At 34.0% G+C, this 25,956-nt stretch overlaps 1 protein-coding gene across 6 annotated transcripts in view; it reads right to left on the reverse strand.

The window, feature by feature from the left end:
- Positions 1-25,956, reverse strand: part of DMXL1 (Dmx like 1) — a 131,823-nt gene that overhangs the window by 9,580 nt on the left and 96,287 nt on the right. For 3 of the 6 annotated variants that reach the window (XM_014796571.2, XM_004420282.3, XM_087429906.1), the window contains 8 exons: positions 25,045-25,107; positions 17,010-17,096; positions 14,278-14,399; positions 13,768-13,909; positions 9,705-9,765; positions 6,419-6,546; positions 2,115-2,207; positions 194-285 (listed from right to left, as the gene is read on the reverse strand). In XM_014796571.2, coding sequence (XP_014652057.2) covers positions 194-285; positions 2,115-2,207; positions 6,419-6,546; positions 9,705-9,765; positions 13,768-13,909; positions 14,278-14,399; positions 17,010-17,096; positions 25,045-25,107 — 788 coding nt within the window. The remainder of the gene's footprint in view (positions 1-193; positions 286-2,114; positions 2,208-6,418; positions 6,547-9,704; positions 9,766-13,767; positions 13,910-14,277; positions 14,400-17,009; positions 17,097-25,044; positions 25,108-25,956) is intronic. The other 3 variants (XM_087429904.1, XM_004420283.3, XM_087429905.1) reach the window with 2 other exon arrangements.

Raw genomic sequence — 25,956 nt, forward strand, 5'->3', positions numbered from 1 at the left:
GAAGAAATTTTGTTTTTAATAGCACCAGAATTTCCTTACCTTTACAATTAGAATACTAAAAATGCTCTAAGAAACAAGTCTTTATAACAAAAACATTTCAAGGCATAATTATGAAAACATTCTTGAGGCATAAGGACATAAAGCAATTAAAAAATAAAGTTCATACACTTCAATTTCAGTTATAATCTCTTACCTATTGTCAGTTGAAAGACCAGCTGTAGCTATCAGAGAGGAAGAACTAACGAAGACAAAATCATTGGCTGTTTTGTTATGACACTGCCAAGTCTGGAATAGTTATAAATAACAAATGTTATTGCCATCACTAACAATTTTATAATCAGATTAGATGCATTAATCAAAAAGTGATCATGTAATTTGTGGCTTACTGAAACATTTTGTGTCTTTTTTCCCCCAAACTTTAGAAAAGTTGCAAGAGTAATACAGAGAACTTTCATATACCCTTTATCCAGATTCACCAATTTTTAACATTTTGCCAGATTTTTTTCCCTCTCCTTCTCTTTCACACACACACACTTTTCCTGTACCATTTAAATAAGCTGCTTATGACATGACCCTTTACGAGGTCCTTTGCTTTTGTTCAAAGTCCAAAGGGAAACAACAGGGGGTTAAACTCCAAATACTTCCCTGAGAATATTTTGAAAATTTTTGTCTTAGAAGACAGAAACTAGTATTTTAGATGATCTCAGACTAAATTATTTTCAGAAATATTTCAATTTTTAAATAATTTTTAAATATGTGAATAAAAACATATTATAAATAGTCAACAAAATTAGAAAATTTACAATGTTTCTCAAAATTCCATCAAACAATAACTTAAAATATTACGAGAGGTTTAGCCAACTATAAAGGCTTCCGAGTTACATTCGTTCAGATATTTCTCTTCAATAAAAAAAGAATTTTTTAAGTGTGTCAAAATCATCACATGAAAGAATTTTCCTTTGAGTCACTTCCCCATTCCCCCTGACCAGCACTGGAGCTGAGCTAGATGATATGTCCTTAAAACAAACAAAATCTACTTCAATCACCAAAAGCCAATGATGTACATTTTAAATCTAATTTATCTTTTTAGAAGTTAAAAAAAAAAAATGGCAGTCCATTGGGGAACATAAACTTGTATATTTAAATCTTTTGGCTTAATGAAAATATAAGGAAAAATAAATATTCTTCAAGGTACCCTCACTTAGATCCGTACTGTATTCCAGTTTTTAACCTTGGGTGCATTACCAGAATCTTAATCCATATTCTTTTTTTTTTTTTGCTTGAGGAAGATTCACCCTGAGCTAACATCTGTTGCCAATCCTCCTGTTTTTTTTTTTTTTTTTGCTTGAGGAAGATTAGCCCTGAGCTAACATCTGTGCCATTCCTCCTCTATTTTGTATGTGGGTCACTGCCACCGCATGGCTGATTAGTGGTGTAGGTCTCCGGGATCCAACCTACAAACCTGGGCAGCTGAAGCAGAGTGTGCCAAACTTAACCACTATCCCATGGGGCCAGCCTCATTAATCCAAATTCTTAATTTTTTCTTGATAGGTAGTGCTTAGTCCTATAAAGGGTTTCACTAAAGCATGTATTTAATATAAATTCAGTGTTCTATGAAGCTGCAGAAGGTTCATTAAGCCTGTCCAGTCCTGAATAGAAATAAATCAATTTTTTTTTAAAGAAATGGGCAAGAAAATAATAGTACCAGCTATAAGATAACCTTTCTACTTTGTTTGTTCATAAGGGATAATCGCTGCAAAAAAAATAACTAGGTGCACTGGTCTGTTGATAATTCTTTTTAGGTATAATACCCACTGCAGCTAAGTGAGGCTAGAAAAGGCCTTAAGTAACCCACAGGTTGCATGTGTCTCTGGAGGTACCATGTTGGTTCCGTACAGGTCAATTTTCCAAGTTACCAGAGACTAAGGGTTTTTATACCTCACAGAGAAATTTTCATATAACATAAAGACAGGAGCTTATAGTAAAGTGATTGAATACATAGGCTAAGATAGAATTTATTTTTTGGCTTTAATATTTCTTGCCTCAAATATATATTCATAGTTTTTTAAAAATAAAAATTCAAAAAATTTTAAAGGTAGGAATTCTTGGCTTACCAGGTATGCCTTAGGCATGCTTCCAGTAACTGGACAACATTTCCAGTTTGTTTGATACAAACTTAAATATCCATCAGCATCAACTATTCCAAACTTAGAGAAAAAAATATTTGAAAGTGTTTAATACAAACGCAAAGGAACATATTTACCCTTACCCTCACTGTGAATCCCATATTTTGACTCTTAAACATTTGATTGATAAATTGTTTGACTTTTCATTTCACCTATGCATGGATCTAGTCCAGAAAAACATTTAGCTATTGCTTAAAAAACTTCCAGGGTGGACATAAAGGAAACAAACATCAGACACTCATTTTATTATACTAACCAACAGCACAGTTTGTATATTCTAAGTATTCCAAGAATAGGATACTGGATTTACATATTAAGCTCTGTGACAAAGTTTTAGCATATGTAAGACAGAAAACTCTTCATTCTGAAAAAGACAAAATAAGGACTTCCAGAAATATACAATAAAGAAAACATGTAAACAACAGTATAAAGAAAAACAAAACAAAGATCATCACAGTAAAAGAATTCCACTATGAAAACGCAGGGCAATTCAGGAAGATGTCAAAATAATACAGTAAGGGAGTATATGATACAGATCTTGAAGGATGACTAAGACTGCTAACAATTTTTTTCTTTAGATTATAAAAATAATGCATAGTTATATAAAGTATAAGCCAGCCCTGGTGGTCTAGTGGCTAAAATTTGTCGTTCTCACCACTGCGGCCCCGGTTCCTTTCCCAGTCAGGGAACCATACCACCCGTCTGTCGGTTGTCATACTGTGGCAGCTGTATGTTGCTGTGATACTGAAAGCTATGCTATTTCAAATACCAGCATGGTCACCCATTGGTGGACAGGTTTCAGCGGAGCTTCCAGACTAAGGGAGACTAGGAAGAAGGACCTGGCCACTTACTTCCGAAAAAATTGGCCATGAAAACCCTATGAACAGCAGAGAAGCACTGTCTGATATAGCACCGGATGGCAAGAGGATGGCACAAAAAGACTGGGCAGGTTCCACTCTGATGTACATAGGATCGCTAGGAGTTGGAATTGACTTGACAGCACTAACAACTACAAAAAGGATACAAAATGTCTACTTTAGACTCCTGCCCTCTCCTATCTCCAGATCTAACAATTATTAACAATTTGATGTGTTCCCTTTCAGATCTGTTCTATGGGTATTCAAACATTCACACATACAGGATTAAAAAAAAAATAGGATCATAATAAATATACAGTTCCACAATTACATTTTTGATTTATTATTAGCCATCTTTCCACATCAGTACATATAAATCTACCTCATTCTTGTTCTGTGTAGTATTACACTGTATAGTTGTATTATAACTCTTAAAAACTTTTCTCATATACTGTTTCCAATTTTCCCTATTATAAACAGTGTTGCTTTGAACATTCTTGTACATATACTTTTGAGTAATTATGTAGGATAGATATCCAGAAATGGGAAAGTTTTGTCAAAGGACATCATTTAAAATTGGTAGGTGAAGCCAAAATTAAATCCTAAGTGGTAACATCAATTTACACACCCATTTTTCTTACACTTTAGTCAACATTACATACTGCTAAAATTTTAAATATTTGTCGATTTACAGAAAAAAGGATCATTTTAATGTGCATTTCTTCAATTATTAGTGCGAGTTATTGGCCATGAATAGCTTTTTTTTTAATAAAGACACTGTTCAAATCCTTTGTCTACTTCTCTATTGTCTTTTAAAAAATTAGATTGATAGGGCTATTAGGAATATTAACCCATTTTTTTTTTTTACTGCATTTGTTACAGATATTTTTCCAGGGTGTATCCTTTTTTGTGATTTATCCTGTTTTCTGGAGTAGATCTAGGTATGTTCTTCAGAGAGGGTAGACGGAACGTGTTAAGTCTCTGCATACTTAAAAATGTGTTTATTTTGCCATCAAATTCGAATGATAGTTTGGATAGACATTAACTCATACTTTCCATTCTTTTTCCATCAGAATTCTGTGAATATTGTTCTACTATCTATTTGTAACCTCTATTTTTGAGTAGGCTAATGCCATTAATTTTGGAGGGAGGTGGGGAGGTTATAAGTAATGATTTTTACTCCTACTCCTTCCTGGAAGCCCTTTATCTTTGAATTAAAAAAACAAAAATAAAGTAATCAGGATATGTCTAGGCCTGGGCTGTTTCTCAATAATTCTGCCTAGCACTCAGTAGGCCCTTCCTTTTCTAAAATTCTATTTTTTTCTTTGCTTTGGGGAAATTTTTATTTTATGATTCCTTTGAATATAATGTTTCTCTTCCATCATTTTTTTTTCTTCTTCTGAAATATCTTCTAAACGTCTTCTATGAATTTTCCTGCTTATAGTCTCAATTTATTTCTTCATTTTCATCATTCCATAATTTCCTAATTTGTACTTACCAATCAAAAACTTGGATTTTCAATTATTTCCATTCTGCTGTTCAGCCCTTGTAATGAGTAGTTCCCCTACTAACCCAATTTTGGGGAATCACATGTTTTTAATTTCAAAGAATTCCTTCTTGTTCTTCTATTGTTTTTGTTTCATAGCAGCCTATTCTTGTTTTAGAATGTAATATCTTCCTGAATCTGAGGAATTGTTCCTCAGGGGTCATTTATTCTGTTTAATGCCCCTTTTAGGCTCTTAGTTTTTCTGCAGTGTTCAATGACTTTTGGCAGCTCATTTCTATTTGTAATTGACAAATTGATCAGCATTACTGTGATAAAGTATGGGTCATCTGTTTCATTTACCCTAGTAGGCTTCCCTATGAAGGGAGACAGAATGCTTAGGTGTTGTGCTATTTGGCTCCATCGTGGGTAAAGTGAATGAACGTAAGTTGACGCCTGTCGAAGATACTTGGGCAGGCAATGAAGAACAGTGTGTTGTACCTTAAAACAGCCTATGTGGAAGATTATATGAGTGTTAAATCTGTAAAATAATTCAGATTGTAGAAGGTCTTGAATGCCATGCTGAAGAATTTGGGATTCTAGATACAATGAGGAGCTCTGAAGGGTTCTTGGAAAGAATAATAATATGATCTCATCTATAGTGTAGTGATATAACTATGTTATTTGTTATATAACTTTGTTGGCAACATGAAGGATACATGATAAGGGTTGAGGTACAGAGATTAGTTTAAGAGCAATATAATACTGACAACCAAAGTGGAAAAGCATGAGGACATAAAGGATATTGATAGGTTATACAACTGAAACTACAGAATTCTAAAGGCTTCTAGATTAAATCCCCTTAATTTCCCATTAAGGAGCAAAGAATGTTGCTAACTGGTATTAAGCAATTATATGCTCTCAAAATTTTGCTTCACAATTACATGAAAAAATTATCAACTTTTGTGAAATGGTAATAGCGCCATGTGATAAACGTGGTACACAAAAAGGTTGCAGCACACCACGATACAAGTAACATAGGAGGAGGGTTGAAGGTTTGGCAGTTGAGGGAAAAGGAAAGGCAAGATGTACCATCAGCTAGGGCCTGTGAGAGAGTGTTTTTAGTGAAGCATCGCCCTGAAGACAAAGAGCAGGCTGATTTCCCTTTTAAGGGTTGTTTAAAGTGCTACTGAGATACTAGGGGCAGAGAGGGGAAGTAAAGACAATATAGGATGTTCTAGAGCAGGGTTGGCAAACTTCATCTTAAGAGGCCATATAGTAAATATTTTAGGCTTGTCAGCTATCAAGTCTTGGTTCTCCTAAACTCTGCTGTTGCAGTGGAAAAGTAATCATAGAAAACAAATAATGAATGGTGTAGCTGTCTTCCAATAAAACTTTATTTACAAAACAGGTGGCTAGGCTTAGTTTGTTGATGCTCTGTTCTAGAGCAGTGCTTTTCAAATTTTAATGTGTATACAAATCACAGGAGTTATCTGGTTAAAATGCAGATGATGATTCAGCAGATCTGCAGTGGAGTCAATAATCTGCAGATGTTACTTGCTACTTGGTACTTGACCATACTTTGAGTAGGTTCCAGAGGATAAAGAAAGCAGAAGTATTTAATAAAAAATGTGTAATATAAGGTGGTCGTATAATCATTTGGTCCTTACGCATCATTTACATGAATTTTAATGAACACATAGATAACTTCTTTCGAGGAAGAACCAAATAAATTTAAGTGTTCTTTGAGAAGAATTTTTAAAAAAGAATTCACATAGATTAATACTTGACCACTATCTCACTGAGCTTTTTCTTCAAAAACCCAAACTAGTAATATTTATAAACCTCTAACATAATGAAACCATTTTCCCATTTACATTTTTATATACTACCTTATTTCCCTGATAGTTAAATCTCATTCTTGTAACTCTTGAATTGCCACCAGACCGAAAGCAGGTTATTTGTTGAGAATGGCCCCATTCGAACATTCTGACACTTCCATCTTGAGCTCCTGTCAGATCTGCATTATAAGAGGGCAAAAATTGCAAATTTATTTCAGAAATCTTTGGAAAATCTATTTTTTAATCCAATGTGAAAATCTTTATGAAAGAAACACCTAAGAAATGAATCATAGTCAAATTAAATGAATTTACCTTTGTATAAAATTTCACTTAAATACTCTTAATCTTAAAAAGTTATGTGATGTACTTTCATTTGACTGAGAACATATCTTCACACAAATCAACAGAAGAAATTAAATCAGATCTCTATAAATTTTATTTCCTTTTGAAATTATCCCAATGATGTTTTAATAGCCTTTAATAAATAACTTAAACCACTTAACAAATTCTTGGGATTACTGAAGAGCCAATTCTTATCAGTCATACTATTAATGTTTAAATTTATACATTTTTCTCTGAAAAAAGAAAAGACTGTAGAAGGTCTTGAATGTTATGCTAAAGAAAAAAATCAATTCTAATAGTTATTCTGATTGACTTGACATCTCAAAAATATACTATCTGCCTCACTGAGGAATATGAACAAGCTAAATAATTACTAATTCACTTCACCATTTACTAATCTTGTGATACTAGAAAACTTATTTGAGTATAATTGTCAGTATTAATGTGGTATAGTGGACACGAGAAATTATATTAATGTATATAAAGCGTCTAGTACACTGCTAGTCATAATAGGCAAGTTTCCCTCATTCCTTACCAAGTATTTAAAGTAAATGAACTTCAATTGCTTTGAATTGTTTTAACATTGGGCTAGGATGGGGGCGTGAGTAGAACTTCTTGAGCCCAGAGATGTTAACCATTTCCGCTTTCTCCTCACAGTCTTGCTTAACTTAATCAAAAAAATAAATCGGGCTAGTTGCATTTAAAAATCACTCAAATTTTTCTAATACCATTTATGGTTGTATTTAATTTATTTGGAAAAAAAATCTCTAATTATTAGTAGCGGACATGTAAAATGAAATACTCTCCTAAAGCCTTTGTAAACTAAGATTTTAAAAAACAAAATAAAGGTTCCTATAACCAGGTTATCTGAGCAAATACCCCTCATTAGTAATTGAAGAGTGTTACATCATATAGATGTTTTAAATGCAACCCTAAAAATCTTAATCTGTTCATTATTTTTTTTTAAAAAAATAAGGCTTTCCTTTTAAGACTTTCATTTCTATTTTAATCCAACCCATTAGCCCAACTTCTAAAAATTTCCTTGGAGCAGAAGTCAGAAAGTAGTGGTTTATAGTAACTAAGATTTTTTAAAAAAAATCTTTGGATCTACTCCAAAGGAAGAAAGGAATTGTTTTCAGGTATCTGAAATTCAGAATAAAATTTTTAAAAATCCTGTCTCTTAACATTTCCACTACATAAAAAGTGCTTATTGTTGAACTAAATTACTATCTGTAGGACTTGTTCATGAAAAGATATACTGAAAAAAAAAATCCACTGATTAATTTAATTAGCTTTTAATTTTTCAAGTCTCTTATCTACCAATTACAGTAGTTCTCTGAACAGAGAAAGTACTTATCCCAAGACAGAAGTGATCTGATGTTACATAATAACTCTGAAAATAAATCCATTAATCGCTTTTGAAGCCAGGCGCTCTTTATTTCAATTTATGGGCTTGAGGTAGAGAATATTCCCCATAAGTAGCCATCTGTCAGGATACGTGGTACGGGGCTAAGAAAAAATGAGGTTCCTTCAGTATTTCAGGACAGTTCCAAACCCTACTGCATAGAGTAAGGATAGATTTTAAGCAATACTAAATGTTTCTTGCTATGAGAGTAGTATTATTTAAGCTTTGTATATAAAACACATTTGACTCCTTACTTTGCATGCTTCATGACTGTTTTTTAGTTCTCACTTCACATTAGACTTGTGGATAGCAAATATACTGAATAAATTCAATGTAGTGAAAACAGATTATTTTCTAATATTATTTTATATCTCTAGTATAAGTAATGAAGTTACTCTCATCATTTTAAATATATGGTTCTCTTGAACCCTTTTGTTGGACATTGGTATACAACTTTGATAACAGATGCTTACAGCACTTACGATAAGTAGCAAAAAACACTGGTTCTGTCAATTGCATTTTTTCAGAATAACTATCATTAAAAAAGGTGGCAAAAATTTTTACATATTATTAAATTGGAAGGACATGACTACCTCTTAATAAACACGCACTATTTTTGTTATCGTGTGGTATGGCAACTTGATGAACGGCACAACTTAAAAATCATATTGAAAAAAAACTTGGGGGGCCAGCACAGTGGTGCAGCGGTTAAGTGCGCATACTCCGCTGCGGTGGCCTAGGGTTCGCAGGTTTGGATCTCGGGTGGGCACCAACACACCGCTTATCAAGCCATGCTGTGGCGGAGTCCCATATAAAGTAGAGGGAAGATGGGCACAGAAGTTAGCCCAGGGCCAATCTTCCTCAGCAAAAAAGAGGAGGAATGGCATCAGATGTTAGCTCAGGGCTGATCTTCCTCACAAAAAAAAAAAAAAAAAACTTGGAACACTCAAATGCCAATATGAATATTGATTCCAACCCACCAGTTAATTTTAAAGTTGTCTCTATTAATTTTTCTCTGCTTCACTACTTCCAATAAATTCCCCATTAATTAAGTTGTTTGTTAAAGGAAGAAACACTTTTGAGATTCCTAGGCAGATTAACTGAAAATAAATATATCCTGCCTTAGAATGTAAGAACTTACTAATAATCATTTCTTACACTAGTAGTGTGTTTGATAAAAGACAAACTGACAAGATATTAATAAAATACAAACTGATTATGATGAGACAATAAACGACCAACATGTGCTTCTGGTCTATGTAATAAAAGATGGGAGTGATCCCGCTATTAAAACAACAATTATCAACTACAATTTAACATTGTGTAAAGAGTTCATAAATGTTCAAAAATAAAATGTGCTAACTTACAAATAGGCAATCAAAATGCTAAAAATTTACTGCATTAAGTTAGCTTTCTCTATTAATTCAGGAAAATTTCTTCTTCCATTTTTACCCAATTTTGAAATGAAGATTTTATTTGCTAGCAAACATTCTCTCCAAAAAAAGTAAAATAAATATTGACTATTTTTCAATTGAAACTGAAAGCTTCCTTTAAATTCTTTAGAATAATGGCTAATTATTGTCAACTTACAGTAAGGAAGAGTTGGATGAGAAGTCATTCTTCTGACATTATTGATGGCTTTCTTAATCATCTGTTAAGAAAGAAAAATTGTTCCTTTATAGTTATAATAAAAAGTAATTATTAAAAATCTAAATTGTGACAGGAAATTTCAATAACATTTATTTATTTATTTTTATGTGATTCCCCAACTACCATCATGGGTGCTAAAAATTCTAAACATGGTAACAGAAATTAAATTTAACTCAGCTCTCTGGCATTTAAGTGTACATACATTTTCTGCTTCATTGACTAGGATCTAAAAACAAACTCACCTCGAGAATTTAGTCTTTTTTTTTTTTTTTGTGAGGAAGATCAGCCCTGAGCTAACATCTGCCAATCCTCCTCTTTTTGCTGAGGAAGACTGGTCCTGGGCTAACATCCATGCCCATCTTCCTCCACTTTATATGGGACACTGCCACAGCATGGCTTAACAATTGGTGCGTCGGTGCGCACCCAGGATCTGAACCATCGAACCCCCGGCCGCCGCAGCAGAGTGTGTGCACTTAACCGCTGGCGCCACCGGGCTGGCCCCGAGAGTTTAGTCTTACCTCCTTTCTTGCCAATTCTTTTCTGATCCCATTAAACTTATTGGAATAATCCTGAATAGTATAAGGTTAAAAAGACAGGCAGAAGCATGTGAGGGGAAAAAAAAGAGGTAAACAGAAAATTGTATAAATTTTTAATTGATAGTTTGGAACTGTTTATTTACCCATTTTTAAATCATACTTTGAATGATTTAAGTAGCCTGTCAAATAGGAGTAAAATAAATACATGAAATTAAAGGGATAATTCTCATTTATAGAACATTTCCTATTTATATAGCACCATAACTTCAGTTATATGTTATCCTAAGTGTGTAGCATCAGTCTCATGTAGATTTGTTTTGTCATTGTTCTCTTGGATTTTACATTGTTCAATTAGCCTAAAATTGTGAATAGAGTGGGGATTTGGTAGGGAGGGAAAGGATTAGGCCAGCAGAACCGGTGAGGGATGGAAACACTAAGAGATATATATGGTTGTAGTTATTATATTCCAAAATAGCAGAAGTTGGTCAGAAGTATTCTTTTTTTGTTAGTATTCATAATTCAATAAAATAGGATTAAGAAAATATTTTATCAATTCTCCACAAAAAAATGAAAATATGCTGAATGTTACCTTTGTTTAGTAAACTTCATGTTTAAATCTCATGTTCCTCTTAAAAAAATGCCTAAAGATTCCTGTTCTTTCTTTTATCTTTTTTTTTTTTCTGACTAAAGTATCAAAGGAAAACTATGAGTAAAAACATACACAAACACAGGCTTAAAAAAGTTTCTGAAAGCATATGTAGAACATTATAAGGAAAACAAGTCATCAATTATTTTAGAAGATCAATATATATAACATGGATGGACATTGAGGGTATTATGCAAAGTGAAATAAGTCAGAGGCAGAAGGTCAAATACCGTATGATCTCACTCATTAAGTAGTAGATAATAACAACAAACAAACACATAGAGACAGAGATTGGATTGGTGGTTACCAGAGGGGAAGGGAGGAGGGAGGAGGGTGAAAGGGATAATTAGGCACATGTGTGCGGTGATGGATTGTAATTCGCATTTAGGTGGTGAACATGGGAACATAATGTAATCCATGCAGAAATAGAAGTATAATGACGTACACCTGAAATTTTTACAATGTTATAAAGTAATGTTACCGCAATAAACCAAATAAAAAACAAAAAAACCCAAAAAACAAAAAAATTCCAAACCAAAAAAAAAAGATCCATATAAAAAAGAACCACCTTGTTATACTGGTATCCTTTTCTTGAAGATGGAGTGGGGCAGTCTGAATACTTATGTTTACAAACCACAATGACCCCAACTAAAAAAACGTCCTTCTAAGATTTAGACAGGAAGAAAGTTTAGGCCAAAGAGGAATGCCAAAGGTAAATTTCTGTATTATAATGCTTTGGGGTATAAAGGAATATTTTCTGAGCACCTACTAATATGTTAAACACCATTCTAGTTAGAGATAGTGTATAAGGTAGGCATAATGTAACCTCTCAAAGAGTTTACATTACACAGGGTATAAAAGGACAACTAAATAATGTATATATAATTTTAAAACTGATAAAAGCTAGAAATGATAAAATAGGATAATAGGAAATAGAGAAATCTCTGGGAATTTGAGCTGAGATTTGAATGGTAAAACAGGAAAAGAGCATGTCAAGCAGAAAGCAAGGAAGGCTCTGACATGACAATAAGCTTGACGTGTTCAAGTGACAGAAAGAAGGGCACTGTAACCAGAGCAAAGAGAATCAGGTGTGGAATGAAGGGAGATGAGGCTGTAGAGGCCAGCAAGGTTAAATCACATAGGGCCTTAGAGGCTATGTTAACGACTTGCTTTTTTAAAGTTGTATTGGGAAATCTGAAAGTTTTAAGCAGGGAAGTGACAACTTGAATGATGCTTCAGAAAAGAGCAACTCTGCATGTTGTATACAGAACACAGGGAGTAAGTGCGGAAGCAGAGAGACCAGCAAGAAAGCCATTACAGGAAGAACTGTATTGTATTCTCTGAAACTGGAGTTGGAAAAAAAGTGCCTATTATTTATTTTCAGATACTTTGTATAGTCTCTTTAAGTTCCCATTTAAAAGAAGATAATATCAGTAGGTTTTGCACATGAATTTTAATATATCTGTCAACTGGAAAAAAATTAACTAGTAATGACCAAGTCATTTCATTTGAATAATTACTAGATTGCTTTTCAAATTCTTCAATTTAATACTTAAAACACTGCTACCTGAAATCAATGAGTTAAGAGGAATGGAGGGCTTTAATACAAGCTCTACCACAAATCTGAGATAGTGACCTGAGTTAAATCACCTGACCTCTCTGGATCTCAAGCTTCATCTGAAGAATGGTAAGCAGGAGTATTATAACAGCTACAACAGAGATCTCAAAGAATAATAAGGTTATAAGAGCAGTAAAGAAACTGCATTAAGTACAAAATATTATCAGGTATTATTAAAAATGATTAAGCCTTCATTTAAACAATTATTCTTACTGACTACTGAAAAAAATTTTTTTGGCCAAGAAAAGAATTCTACAGGACTTAGGAAACGGAAAAAAAAACCCTACCACCTAGAAAGCCACTAAAAGAGCTACTGCTGCTGGGTTTCTTTGATTCTGTGTACCCATTTCTACACCCTAAGTATCAATAAAGGAATCTTATAGAGGTATAAACATGGATTACATCTTAGGTAATCAGGGCTCAAGAAGATCATCCATTACCACAGAAAAATTCTGTTTTACTTCATCTGCATATTATACTTTGCTAAATTCTAAAAAATTTATATTGTTTTTGTTAAAAAAAGAATAATATATTTGTCTCAGCATTAAAAAGAGTCACACTTAATATAGTCACATTTGTTAGCTAATATCCAATAAAAGATATTATCTAGACTAGAGTTTAGCAAACCTTTTTTGTAAAGGACCAGATAATCAAGGTTTTGGGCTTTATGGGCATATGGTCTCTGTCTCAGATACTCAATTCTGCCATTGTAGCATGTAAGCATTCATAGACAAAATTTAAACAAACAACTGTGGCTATGTTGCAATAAAACTTTATTTATAGACAGTGAAATTTGAATTTCATATAATTTTCATGTGTCACAAAGTACCATTCCTAATATTTTTTCAATCACTGAAAAATATAAACATCATTCTTAGCCTGTTGTCTACACAAAAACAGGTGGTGGGCAGGATTTAACCCATAAACCACATCTTGCTGAGGCCTGATTTGGACCAGTAAGTTCCAAGTAATTATTACTTAAAATACAGCTCTTTGTATTTGAAATTATCACTAAAAAAATTTTTTGTTATCCTTTTCAAATGAAAACATACTATTCTTCATAATCAAAATTTTTACAATTTCTAGCAAGTACAACTTACTAAAAAGTTAAGAGTTAAAAAAAATGTTTAAATCATCCTTCTATCTGTTAAGCTAGAGAGAAAAATAGGACATTTATTCACAAATATTTTTAACTTTACATACCACAGATGCTCCTCTGCCAGTCTGCGTACTACCAAGCCATGGCATGTTGATTGGAGTGCCAGGATTGCTATGTGTATATGGGGTTGTACCTTGTACAGCTGTTAAATCATCACGAGCATGTATAACCAAGAAATCTTCTGACCTACAAAAGAATGTCAACCAGAATGAAAGCAACCCATCAGTTCTTCATTTCTTCTGTTATACCTGAAAGCTCTAACATATGACTTTATATTTCCCTTTAAAATTAATTTTCTTCACTTCTTAACTCCTATCTCATAGACAGTAACTTCATATGTGAACAATTTCAGATCCCTTCACTTAATTCTCTTCTAATCCTCAATTCCCTTCTTTAAAGCTCCTGTCACCCCTTCTTTACTCTTTAGCATATCAGCTTCTACTTTGCTTACAATCTAGGAAAATTCCTTTAAAAAAGCTTTTGAAAGTTATAGTTCTGTGAACATCATCATTCCTATTGCAATGTTACTGAAGAAAAACAAAGTATAACGATACCCTTTGGTTTCCATTTCTGTATCATCATCTACCCAAGCATATATCTGTGTAGCCAGAATCCCAGAAACATCCAGTTCTTGAACATCATGGCTTGAAGCAATTGCTATGCAGTTTCTATTTGCCTGAAAAATTAACCATACAGTAATTTTCAAATAAAAAAGCACAACATATATATGGGCTACTTTTGAAAATGGAAACTACAAAATAGCCTCTAGAAACGATAACTTGAAGAACTTTAAGGCATAGACTATATACAGCATTCTCACAAATGAATATTTTAAATTAATTTTAATAATTAAATTTTGAGTGTAATAATCATCAGCCTGAGCTTGAAGATATGTTTATATGCTAAGAATTCAGGAGTATACAACAGGAAGCCAGCTATAAACAGTAAGGCATGTACCACTTTATTACTTCTCCCAGCACTATCTCTCTAGTCTGCTAGAATGGTACAACCTCCCTAACGTTTGCACAGTTCAGAAATGTGGTAAGACAAGTTGAAGAAGACAGGATCTCTGAAAGGTAGAAAAAGCTAAGGGAGATAAGAAACATCAAACTAAAGAAATAATGGTGAACTTTTCAAATAAGATAGTATCACTTTTACCTAAAGCCTTTCAATCCTAGGCAAGAAAAACATAATTTGGGAAAGAGTCATAAAGAAAAGGTGTAGGGGTAGAAAAAGAATGGGGGAAGTATGCCAGAAGAAATCATAAATGAAAAGTTGGTCAGATTAAATGACATAAAATTTTAAACATCTATGAATTAAAAATGTGCATCTGTAAAACAGAAAATGGAAAGATACTGACAGCAAAGAGAAAATAGGATTAATATTTTCATTACGTAAAATGCTTATACAAACTAATACAAAAAAACTAAGACCCCAAAGATAAATGGAAAAAAGATAAAACTAGATTGCTGGGAGATAATTCTCCATGGGTCTCTCCATTTCTGCCTGTCTTATGAGTGAGTCACTGACTGTCCTTTGTTTCGCAGTATTATCTGCAGGATGTCTATATGGCTATAGTCTCTTCCTCTAGATCAAAGGGCAGGTATGCTTACTGTCCCTTAGAGAAGATTTGGGTTCCCTAAACTCAGCGCTCCTCGCTGTAATGCAACCCACTTTGTGTGCAGGTATCATCTGGCCCTCTCCCTGTCACTTTGTGGAAACTGTAGCTCAGAGAACCAGCGCAAAAATGCTGATATTCTGGCTACTGCTTTTGCTATTAGTAACAAATTGTGCTTTGTCTCTGGTCCAGGATTCTTGTGTCTTCTAACAGTACCCATTAAACTCATTAAACTGCAAAAGCTAATTTGTTAGCTTGAATGGAGTGGAAAAATCTCAGACCCTTCACGGTTCTTGACACAGACAATTCACAACTAAATAAATAGGAAAAAGTTCAATCTCATTGGCATTTTTAAATAATGCAACTTAAAGCAAAAGGTATTATTTCTCAGCTAAAAACTTAGCAAGGATGTAAAAAAACAGTAACAAATCTGGAGAAATAAAAATTAAATAAGCACACTCTTAACACAGTGAATGGCAGACTTTGTAGATGATTGATGATTACTAGTAGATGATTGTTCATTACTAGTTACTGATATACATCCAAAAAAAGAAAAGAGAAAAGCTAGTTTGTTTTATAGCACAGAATATTCAAAATCATATTTTCTTCAGGGGAAGGAAGGTACTGGGGTTAGGTGTAGACATAATTTTGTATTTGTATTTAACATGAATATACCATATTACACAGATATTACAACATGAGAACTGCCTGGCTAAGGGGCTGATTCCAAACTTGCCTGCCTAGAACAGAACTTAGTCATTGTTCAGGGGTGTCTATGAGGGAAATGAGACAAAGGGCACAGGGAAAGATGAAGACAGAATGACAAAGAAGCCATCTAGGAGAAACCAAAGAAAAGACAGATATAGCAAAGGAAGATGGAAAATCAACTGGTGAAATGATTACTGAATGAGTAATACCATAGGATATATATCTAAATAATATTTAAAAATTTTTTAAAATTAGGAAATACATGAAAAAAGGATATATATATATACACACACACATACCTATATACATACACATACATACATACAGCCTTTAAGTTAATGGGAAAAAAGGAAACAAGAGTAACTAGAAGTCACTATAAACTTTGCAGTAAGGAAATTAAGAAAGATAGAAGGGCAAAATGATTACGACAAATTTCAACCTTGGACCACTGTACCTAAGGCTACCTCTTCTGTGAGTAGCTTATAGACACTTCCAAGAAAGACCCTCAGTAGAAGTCTAATGAATACAAAGAAAACACTCTAGCTGGGCAGTCAAAGAAGGGAGAATTTTCTATAAGTCACATATAAGCTTAAATTTGATCTAATATTAAGAACCAAATCCAACAGATTCACATAAGGAAAACAGAAAACCTTTTCTTTGGATTAACTGTTATAATGTGTTGTATAAATTCTAAAAGCTATTGCATATATAAATACTTGATACTCCTCTCTATGTAGTAATAAAACATTATTTTATCTGGTATATATCCAAAATCAAATAAATTACCAAACAACAAAATCATTTTATAAAATAAAAAAATCTATTCAGATTACAATTTCAGAAGTGGGAAGTAGCTTTGGGAAAGAGAAATACTAATACTGAATAAACTGACAGAACAGGAGACATTCTCCAACTATGAATACTTAATAAGCAAAAAAAGAAAAATGTCTGTTTACTTACTTTATTAACAGCAAAGGCAGTAATGATATCAGATTCCTTATGAATAATTCTTGCTTTACCTCCAGGATAACCCAAATCTGCTTCTATCTAAATGGAGGGAAAGAAAATACAAAAATATAGCGATTTTAGGAGTAGAAAAAAAATATAAGCCAATTTGTCATTTAACGCATAAATTATTTTAAGAAACTTTAGATATTTCAAATCCAAAGGTACTATTTTACATGCCAAATATCCCTAAAACAAAATTTGACAAGGGCAATTTAAGTGTTTTCAAACTTGCTTTTTCACATATAAAAAGACAGTTGATTTAACATACAACTTCATTAACTGCTTATGTTCCCAAGATGCAATAAATTAACTCTAAAGGATCAAGACATTCTAATGACTAAAATAAGATTTGTTTACCACATTTATTTGTATTATAATCCTTTGATAATATATTATAAATATTAAAAGGTCAGATGGTAAATATTTTAGGTTGTGCAGACCATAGTGAGTCACTGTTGCATATTCTTCTTTTTTTAAATAACCTTTAAAAAATATAAAGACCCTTCTTCTTAGCTCATGGCTTACAGAAAAACAGATCTGATATGGCAAGCTGAATAGAGTTCACTGACTTCTGGCCTAAAATAACTTAATTTATAGAAGAAAAACCTGAGACTCTGAAAGGCATAGCAATTTGCCCAAGTCAGTACTCATTTCAGTAGCTGAATAAACCATAATTCAAGGTACTTTAGATGAGGGAAATATATTTGACTGTCTGCTTACCCCAGAGAAGGTTATATAACACCTTTGAACTCAAAATAAGGAACTGTATAAAATCAACATTTACTAAAATAAACAGAGGTAAAAAGAGGAGGCAATTATTAAGAGTTGGGAATGATGGTTAATGCAGGATATTGTTTCATTTTATCCTCCCTAACCGTCAATCTTTAAATGGATTACTATAAAATGTTTCACAAATCACTGTGAAGTGCAGAAGTTACTAATTTGAAGTTACAATACAACATATTTACTTCTTGCAAAATTTAGATAAAAATATCACCAATGTCTGTCCATTGTTTGACCACAGAACTGAGTAGGGTTAGCAGTATTTTTAAAAATGGCAACTAAGATGACTGCTCAATTGCAAAGTTGAAAGAGACTTATAAGGTAACCAAGCTAAAATAACCCTACGCAAACAAAACTCATAGTCACTGGATGTAAAGATGTCAAATATATTCTAATCTAAAATGCAATTCGGTTACAAACACATACTATTTCAGTGTTCGCTAAACATTATGGTTGATTTGAGGGTCAACTTCTTTATAAGGAAAAATCTTAGCTCTGGCTACAAGAGGCCCATTATCCAGTAAGAATGTATAAGTCAAATTCTGTAATTTTATGACAAAATTCCAACTTAGCTACCTATCTGCCTGGCAAGCATACTAAGTGCCCACTACTGGGTTTCGAAGAAATTGGAAATAGAGACAAATGGTATTTCCATGGAATAGAGGGATATGCTATTTGCTGGTAATGAGTAAGTGGATGGGGGGAAACGTATCAGTTTCACCTGCAGGGCTTCTTCAAACTTGACACTTATTCAGAGGAAAGCTCCTGCAGGCATGAACTTTAAAAAAGCTTCTTCAGTGTGGGAATACATTCCTGTCCTCTCATTACCTCTTTTTTTTTTTTTTTTTAATTTTTTGTTTATTGCACTAACATTGGTTTACAACATTGTATAAATTTCAGGTGTATATCATTATACTTCTATTTCTGCATAGATTACATCATGTTCACCACCCAAATACTAATTACAACCCATCACCATGTGCCGAATTATCCCTTTCGCCCTCCTCCCTCCCCCCTTCCCCTCTGGTAACCTCTTATTACCATTATCATTGTTTCTTAATGGGGGATACGTTCTGAGAAATGCGTCAGATGATTCTGTCATTGTGTGAACACCATAGAGTGTACTTACACAAACCTAGATGGTATAGTCTACTACACACCTAGGCTATATGGTACTAATCTTATGGGACCACCATTGTATATATGGCCCATCACTGACCAAAATGTCATTATGCAGTGCCTGACTGTAGTGTGGTCCCAAGATGACCTGTGTGAGAATCAACTGGAGGGGAGGAGAGGATGAATGGTGTTGAGCATCTCAAGAGCTTATGCATATTTAATTCTGAGAACAATTACAAATGGTAGGAGATGAAACTGGAGAAGTAGGCAGGGTTCAGCTTGCACAGGGCCTTAAAAGCCATAATAAAGAGTTCAGATTTTACTTTAAGGCTAGCAAAAACCATAATAAAGAGTTCAGATTTTACTTTAAGGCTAGGAAGCCATTGGAGGGTTTTGATAAGTCTGGATGTTATGAGGCAAAACATAAAGGGTATGAGAATGGCCACCAGGAAACCAGTTAAGAGGCTACTACAGTAGCTGAGATGAGAGGTAATGGTAGATTTGATTAGGGTAGTAGGACTGGTGGTAGTGATAAGTGGTTAGAATTAGGATAAATTTTGTTAATAGACTGAAATTGCAGTACGAGTAAAAGAGAGGAAGCAAGAATGACTCCCAGATTTCAGACCTGATAACTGGGTGAGTGAGGGTTCCATTTACTGAGACAAAAGTGAAGGAAAGAGTAAGGGGAAGACAGAAAATTCTGTGTCTTAACATTCAGGGGGAGGTAACTATTCGATTATGCATGCATGTTCGGAGTTCAGGAAATGAATGGGGCTAGAGAGATTAAAGAGTTATCAGTGTATGGATGACATCATGCCATGAGATAACCCAAAGAGAAAGTAAACACAAGGAAGAGAAAAGGTTAGAGAACTAAGTCCTGGGGCACCCAATATTTCCAGGATGGGAAAAAGAAAGGACAACTCAGGAGTGGGAAGTATCTTTGGGAAAGAGAAATACTGATACTGAATAAACTGAAAGAACAGGAGACATGCTCCAACTATGAATATTTGATCATCAAAGACGATGTTATAGAAACTAAGTAAAGCAAGAGTTTCAAGGTGTCTGGGGTAAACAGTATCAAAGCATACTGAAAAGTTGAATTAGAAGAAGATGGAGAACTGACTCCTGAATTTAGCATACTAGAAGTCAATGGTGACCCTGACTAGGAAATCTCAGTGGAGTGGGCTGAAGATAATACCTAACTAGATTAGAGAGACATGTGACATCTGGTGAATAAGTAAGGAAGTCCATTGGTGAAGATTCAGAGGCATTCAACTGAGTTGATAATGTTTCATTTCTTAAGCTAGGTGGTTCCTACACGGTGTTTGCAACATTACTCTTTCAGTCTTCTTGAATGACTTTATAGAAAATCTATAAATGAATTTTCCTAGACAGGGGATTAGAGAAATGGGGTGGTAGGTAGATTCAAAGGTAGATTTTTTGGTTTTCAATTGAAAGCAAGAAATAAAATATATTTGCTTATGCTGAGGAGAATAATCTAAGTAAGAGGTAAAAATTTATTTTGGAGGAGAGAGGGGGGTAATTACTGAGACAAAGTCCTTGGGTAGGTAAGAGCAGACAGGATCATTGCATGAGGAGAAGAATTTGGCCTTGGATAGAAGAACGACAGTTCATCTCTATTAGAGAAGGCAGAACAAAATATCTGCATATAGAGCAGAACTTAGATTTGGTGTTGGAAAGATCAGGCTAAATCTCTGCTGACTGCACTTATTTGACAGCAAAATAAGGTCATCTGTGAGAAGCAGTAAAGAAATATTGGAAGTTTGAGGAAAGAGGGAAAAAGTGGGGAGAATGGAAAAGAGAATGAAAAAACTTACTACAGAGTAATTTATTATGATTGCACTGTAGTTTAATTTGGGATTTGTGGCTATAAACTTTAAGTAAGGTAAGCCCCGTGGCTTGTGCCTTTTCTTCATCCATGTTCAGCTATTGGGGTGCAGACAAAGAGTAGACAGAGAGCTGGGTTTAAACAGGTTTGGGAATTTTCAAGGCAAGTACAGTGTAGAGAGAACAGGGCAAAAAGGTTGAGGATGTTTGCAAGGGATTGATCATAATGATGGATCATGAAATCTAAGCTGGGAAAGGAAGGAAGTGGGGACAGGATATGCTCAGCTAAAAATAGATACAAAATTTGCATGTGCTACGAACATAATTTAGTTTGCTAAAGGTCACACAACATAACATCAAAGTAAAAAAAGATCACAATGGATATAGTCTTAAAGGTCTTCTTCACCTTACTATCTGTTAAATAAATTGAATTTGTAGATAAAAAACTCCAGACCCAAACAGTTTCTCTGGTGAATTCTACCAAATACTTACGGAAGAAATAATACTAATCCTACACAAATTCTTCCAAAAAATTAAGGAGGAGTGAACACTTCCCAACTCATTCTATGAAGCCAGCATTAGTTTAAAACCAAAAAAAACTTCCCCCAAAACATTATAAGAAAACTGCAAACCAATATTCCTCATGAACATAGACGCAAAAATTCTTAAAAGTTTTAACAAATCAAATATGACTAGATATAAAAAAGATAACACATCCTCACAAAATGAGGCTTACTCTGGGAATGCAGGGTTGGTTTAACATCAAACAAATCTATCAACCTATTTAGCCATATTAACAGACTAAAAAAAGAAAATCAAACAATCATCTCATAGGAGCAAAAGAAAGCATCTGACAAAATCCAACATTCATTTCTGATTAAAAACCCTCAACAAGGCAGCTGGCCCCGTGGCGTAGCTGCTGGCAGCCCGGGTTCAGATCCCGGGCATGCACCGCTGCACCGCTTGTCAGGCCATGCTGTGGCGGCATCCCATATAAAGTGGAGGAAGATGGGAACAGATGTTGGCCCAGGGCCAGTCTTTCTCAGCAACAAGAGGAGGACTGGCATGGATGTTAGCTCAGGGCTCATCTTCCTCACACACACACACACACCCTCAACAAGCTAGGAATAGAAAGAAACTTCGTCAGCCTTATCAAGGGCATCTACAACAACCTTATAGATAACATCATACTTAATGACAAAAGACTGCATGCTTTCCCCCAAGATCAGGAACAAGATAAAAACGTCTATTTTCACCACTTCTATTCAATACCGGACTGGAAGGTCTAGTCAGTGCAATAAGACGGTGGAGTATTAGCATTATTAAAGATAATTATTAAAGAAACAGAAATAAACCTACGCCTATATGTCAACTGATTTTTTAAAAGGAGGAAAACGTAATTTAGTGGAGGAAAGGATAATCTTTTTAACAAAGAGTGTTGGGAAAAATTGATACTCAGATAAAAAGAAAAAGTAACTGTGATCCACACTATGCATCACATAAAAAAGTTAACTCAAAATGGGTCATAGACCTAATTGCAAAACTAAAACTATAAAACATCTAGAGCAAAGTAGAAGAAAATCTTTGTGACTTTAGGTTAGGCAAAGATTTCTTAGATATGACAACAAAAAGAAAATCCACTGACAGAAGTAATTTTGACAAGGTCCAATCTATCAATTAAGAACTTCTGCAGTTCAAGAGAAATTGTAAAGAGAGTGAAAATACAAGTAATAGACTAGGAGAAAATATTTGCAAATCACATATCTGATAAAGGACTTGTATTTAGAATATATAAAGAACGTTAAAACTAAATTAAGAAAACACACAACCCAATAAAAAATAGACACAACATTTGAAAAGACACTTCAACCAAAAAGTTATACAAATGGCAAATAAGCACACAATACAATGCTTAATGCAAATTAAAACCACAATGAACTACTACTATACACCTATTAGAATGGCTGAAATAAAAAGGCTGCCCATACCAAGTGTTGGTGAGGAAGTGAAGCAACTGGGATTTCATACACTGTCACCGAGAATGTAAAATGGTACTACCACCCTGGAAAAAACTTGAGCAGATTCTTAAAAAGTTAACCAGGGGTGGGCCCGGTGGCGCAAGCGGTTAAGTGAGCACACTCTGCTGCGGGGGACCCGGGTTCACCTGTTCGGATCCTGGGTGCGCACCAACTCACTGCTTGGCAAGCTATGCTGTGGTGGCATCCCATATAAAGTGGAGGAAGATGGGCACGGATGTTAGCCCAGGGCCAGTCTTCCTCAGCAAAAAAAGAGGAGGATTGGCAGATGTTAGCACAGGGCTGATCTCCTCACCAAAAAAAAAAAAGTTAACCATACACCTACAATATGACCCACTCATTCCACTCCCAGGCATTTACACAAGAGAAATGAAAGCACATGCTCATACAAAGAGATTTGTGCATGAATATTATAAGTAACCTTATATGAAATGCCCCAAAATGGAAACAGCTTAAGTGTTCATTAACAGGTAAATGGATAAACAGATTGTGGTATAGCCATATAATAAATATGCCTCAGCAGTAAAAAGAAATGAACCACCAAAATACATAATACAAAGGAATTTCAAAATAATTATGCTAAGAGAAAGGACACAGGAAAAAAAAAGACATATTGCAGGGCTGGCCCCGTGGCTTAGCGGTTAAGTGCTCGCGCTCCGCTGCTGGCGGCCCAGGTTCAGAACCCCGGGCGCGCACCGACACACTGCTTCTCCGGCCATGCTGAGGCAGCGTCCCACATACAGCAACTAGAAGGATGTGCAGCTATGACATACAACTATCTACTGGGGCTTTGGGGGGAAAATAAATAAATAAATAAAATCTTAAAAAAAAAAAAAAGACATAGTGTATGATTCCATTTACATAAAATTCCATAAAATGCAAACTAATCTATAATATCAGGAAGCAGACTGGTATTTGCCTGGAAAGGAAGAGGACAGAGGTGGGAAGGGAGGAATTAAAGTTTTTGGGGTGATGGATATATTCATTACCTTAATTATAGTGATGGCTTCACCAGCATATACATATGCTAAAATTGATCATACTCTACACTTTAACAAATATGTGCAGTTATATTAAGTGAAGTATACCTAACAAAGCTGTTTAAAATAAAATTGTAGCAGATGGCTTGGAAAGTTCTGGTCAAAAATGGTTTTGATGTTAACCAAACAGAATGACTGCCTTTTGATGTAGTGGGATGACTAGAGAAACATAACATTCTGATTATTAACATTTTATCAACAGTGTCAAAAGAAAAATCTTTGGCTAAGAATTCATGATACACTATAGACTGTGGTAATTAATGATTATTCAGGCAAGGAATATCGTTAACTGATTAAAAGTTTGAATTATATTCTCTCAAAACTCGCAAGGCCATTAAAAATTTCCCAAGTTAAGTATGGACTGCACATATTTATTTTGCCAAAGTTTTAGTTATAATATACAGTTGACATAAAATCAGTCTTTTTAAAGAACTGCATAGAATTATTTCTCCTATTTTACCAAAAGATTCCTTTGAGAAAGAATAAGAGGTGGGAATTAGTAGCCTTAAAAAAAAATCTTTTGAGAAACTTTTTCCCCTAAAAATTACTCTGTTGAGATTGTCTTAAAATCAGAATATGAAACACTTGAGTTAAATATCAACTTAGTAAAAGTCATATTTGAATGTGTGACCATAGAACATTCGGAAGTTATTTCATGATTGTACAAATTCTCATTCTTTGTGCGCTTGTTCTCAAGTAGCTTGAGTATTTAGTACACACAAAACAATGTGCTATATGTTATTTCTACCAGTAAAGTAAATGCTATATAACAGTATTTGATATATTTTAAGGAATTACTATCATAGGAGAGAAATTAAATTCAAAAATGATACTTGCAAAAATAGAACAATACTACAATACTTCTATAACTGCTATCGTAATTACATTTTATTAATAAGAACTTTAGTTGTGTTTACTCAGAAAAATTTGTAGCCAAAACAGGATACATTCAACTCCCTTTAAAATTGCATTCTCTTATTAACAAAACAGAAACAAGTTTTATGATTGCAACATTTAACTTGTTAAAATAAAAGAATAATTTGAGGGAATAGTAATTTAATTGCACTGAAAACAAAGTCCAGTCCAAAACTAAAATACAAACATTTTGTTTTTCTTGTTAAAGAATGCAATTTCTAATTTCAGTTGAATGATATTTTGTACCTTATTGATGTTTGGCTCCTCCATCATAGAATTTTTGATGGTTTCACAGTTGTCCTCTAATGACTTCATTAAGAAACAATAACCACATGACAAAGAGTAAAGATGAGATATAACATGCAAAATACTGGGGATATTTTTTTAAATTATATTTTTAATCAAAACTACTAGAAAATAACACTGGACTGAGTTATTATTTTTTAATCATACATCTCAAAAGAAGCATGTGTGGGGGTGCATAGTTAGGGACTGAAGAAAATCTAATCCCTCATGACTCATTAACCACCACTACAAATTGTACTCTACCTCCTAGGACATTTTTACTCACTTCACTTATTTTGAAATGTTGACATTAAAGCAAGACCGAACCCAAAGTACTTTATATTACAAATTTCAAAGCTACTGGTGCCAGTTAAAATCAAACTGTTCTCTTACACACTACTATGTCTCGTCTCCATTTTGATATCTCACGCCTTAGGAAAACCTCCTGATTAGAAAATTTTGGTTTCTAGGTTTCTAATTCTTTCCTTCTATTGATTTAGCCAGAAACAGTCAATAAACTGCTTAGAGGTACACATCCTTCTTAAAAGGGGACATTAGCTCTTGTTAAACAAAGTTGGTTCAAGACTTTTAGTTCTCAGAAAATGAAAGAAAATAGAAAAAGGAATTGGGGACAAAGATGACAGCTGTCAAGCATTTTTCTGTTGGGAATGATTCAGATACAGTCTGTTTGCAGCTATCTGTACTTAAGTTCCAAATAAGTACAAATAGGGAAGACCTATTTTAAAAATGCACATACCATATAAACTACATTATATAGAAAAGAAAAAGATCTGAGGACACATCAGGATTTTAACGTCAGACGAAAAAAATTTCACTTTCAAACACATAAAGGAATAAAAAACAGCAGTACTC

The sequence above is a fragment of the Ceratotherium simum genome, chromosome 4 (assembly GCF_057802395.1).
Source record: "Ceratotherium simum simum isolate JZ-2026a chromosome 4, ASM5780239v1, whole genome shotgun sequence".
NCBI lineage: Eukaryota > Metazoa > Chordata > Mammalia > Perissodactyla > Rhinocerotidae > Ceratotherium > Ceratotherium simum.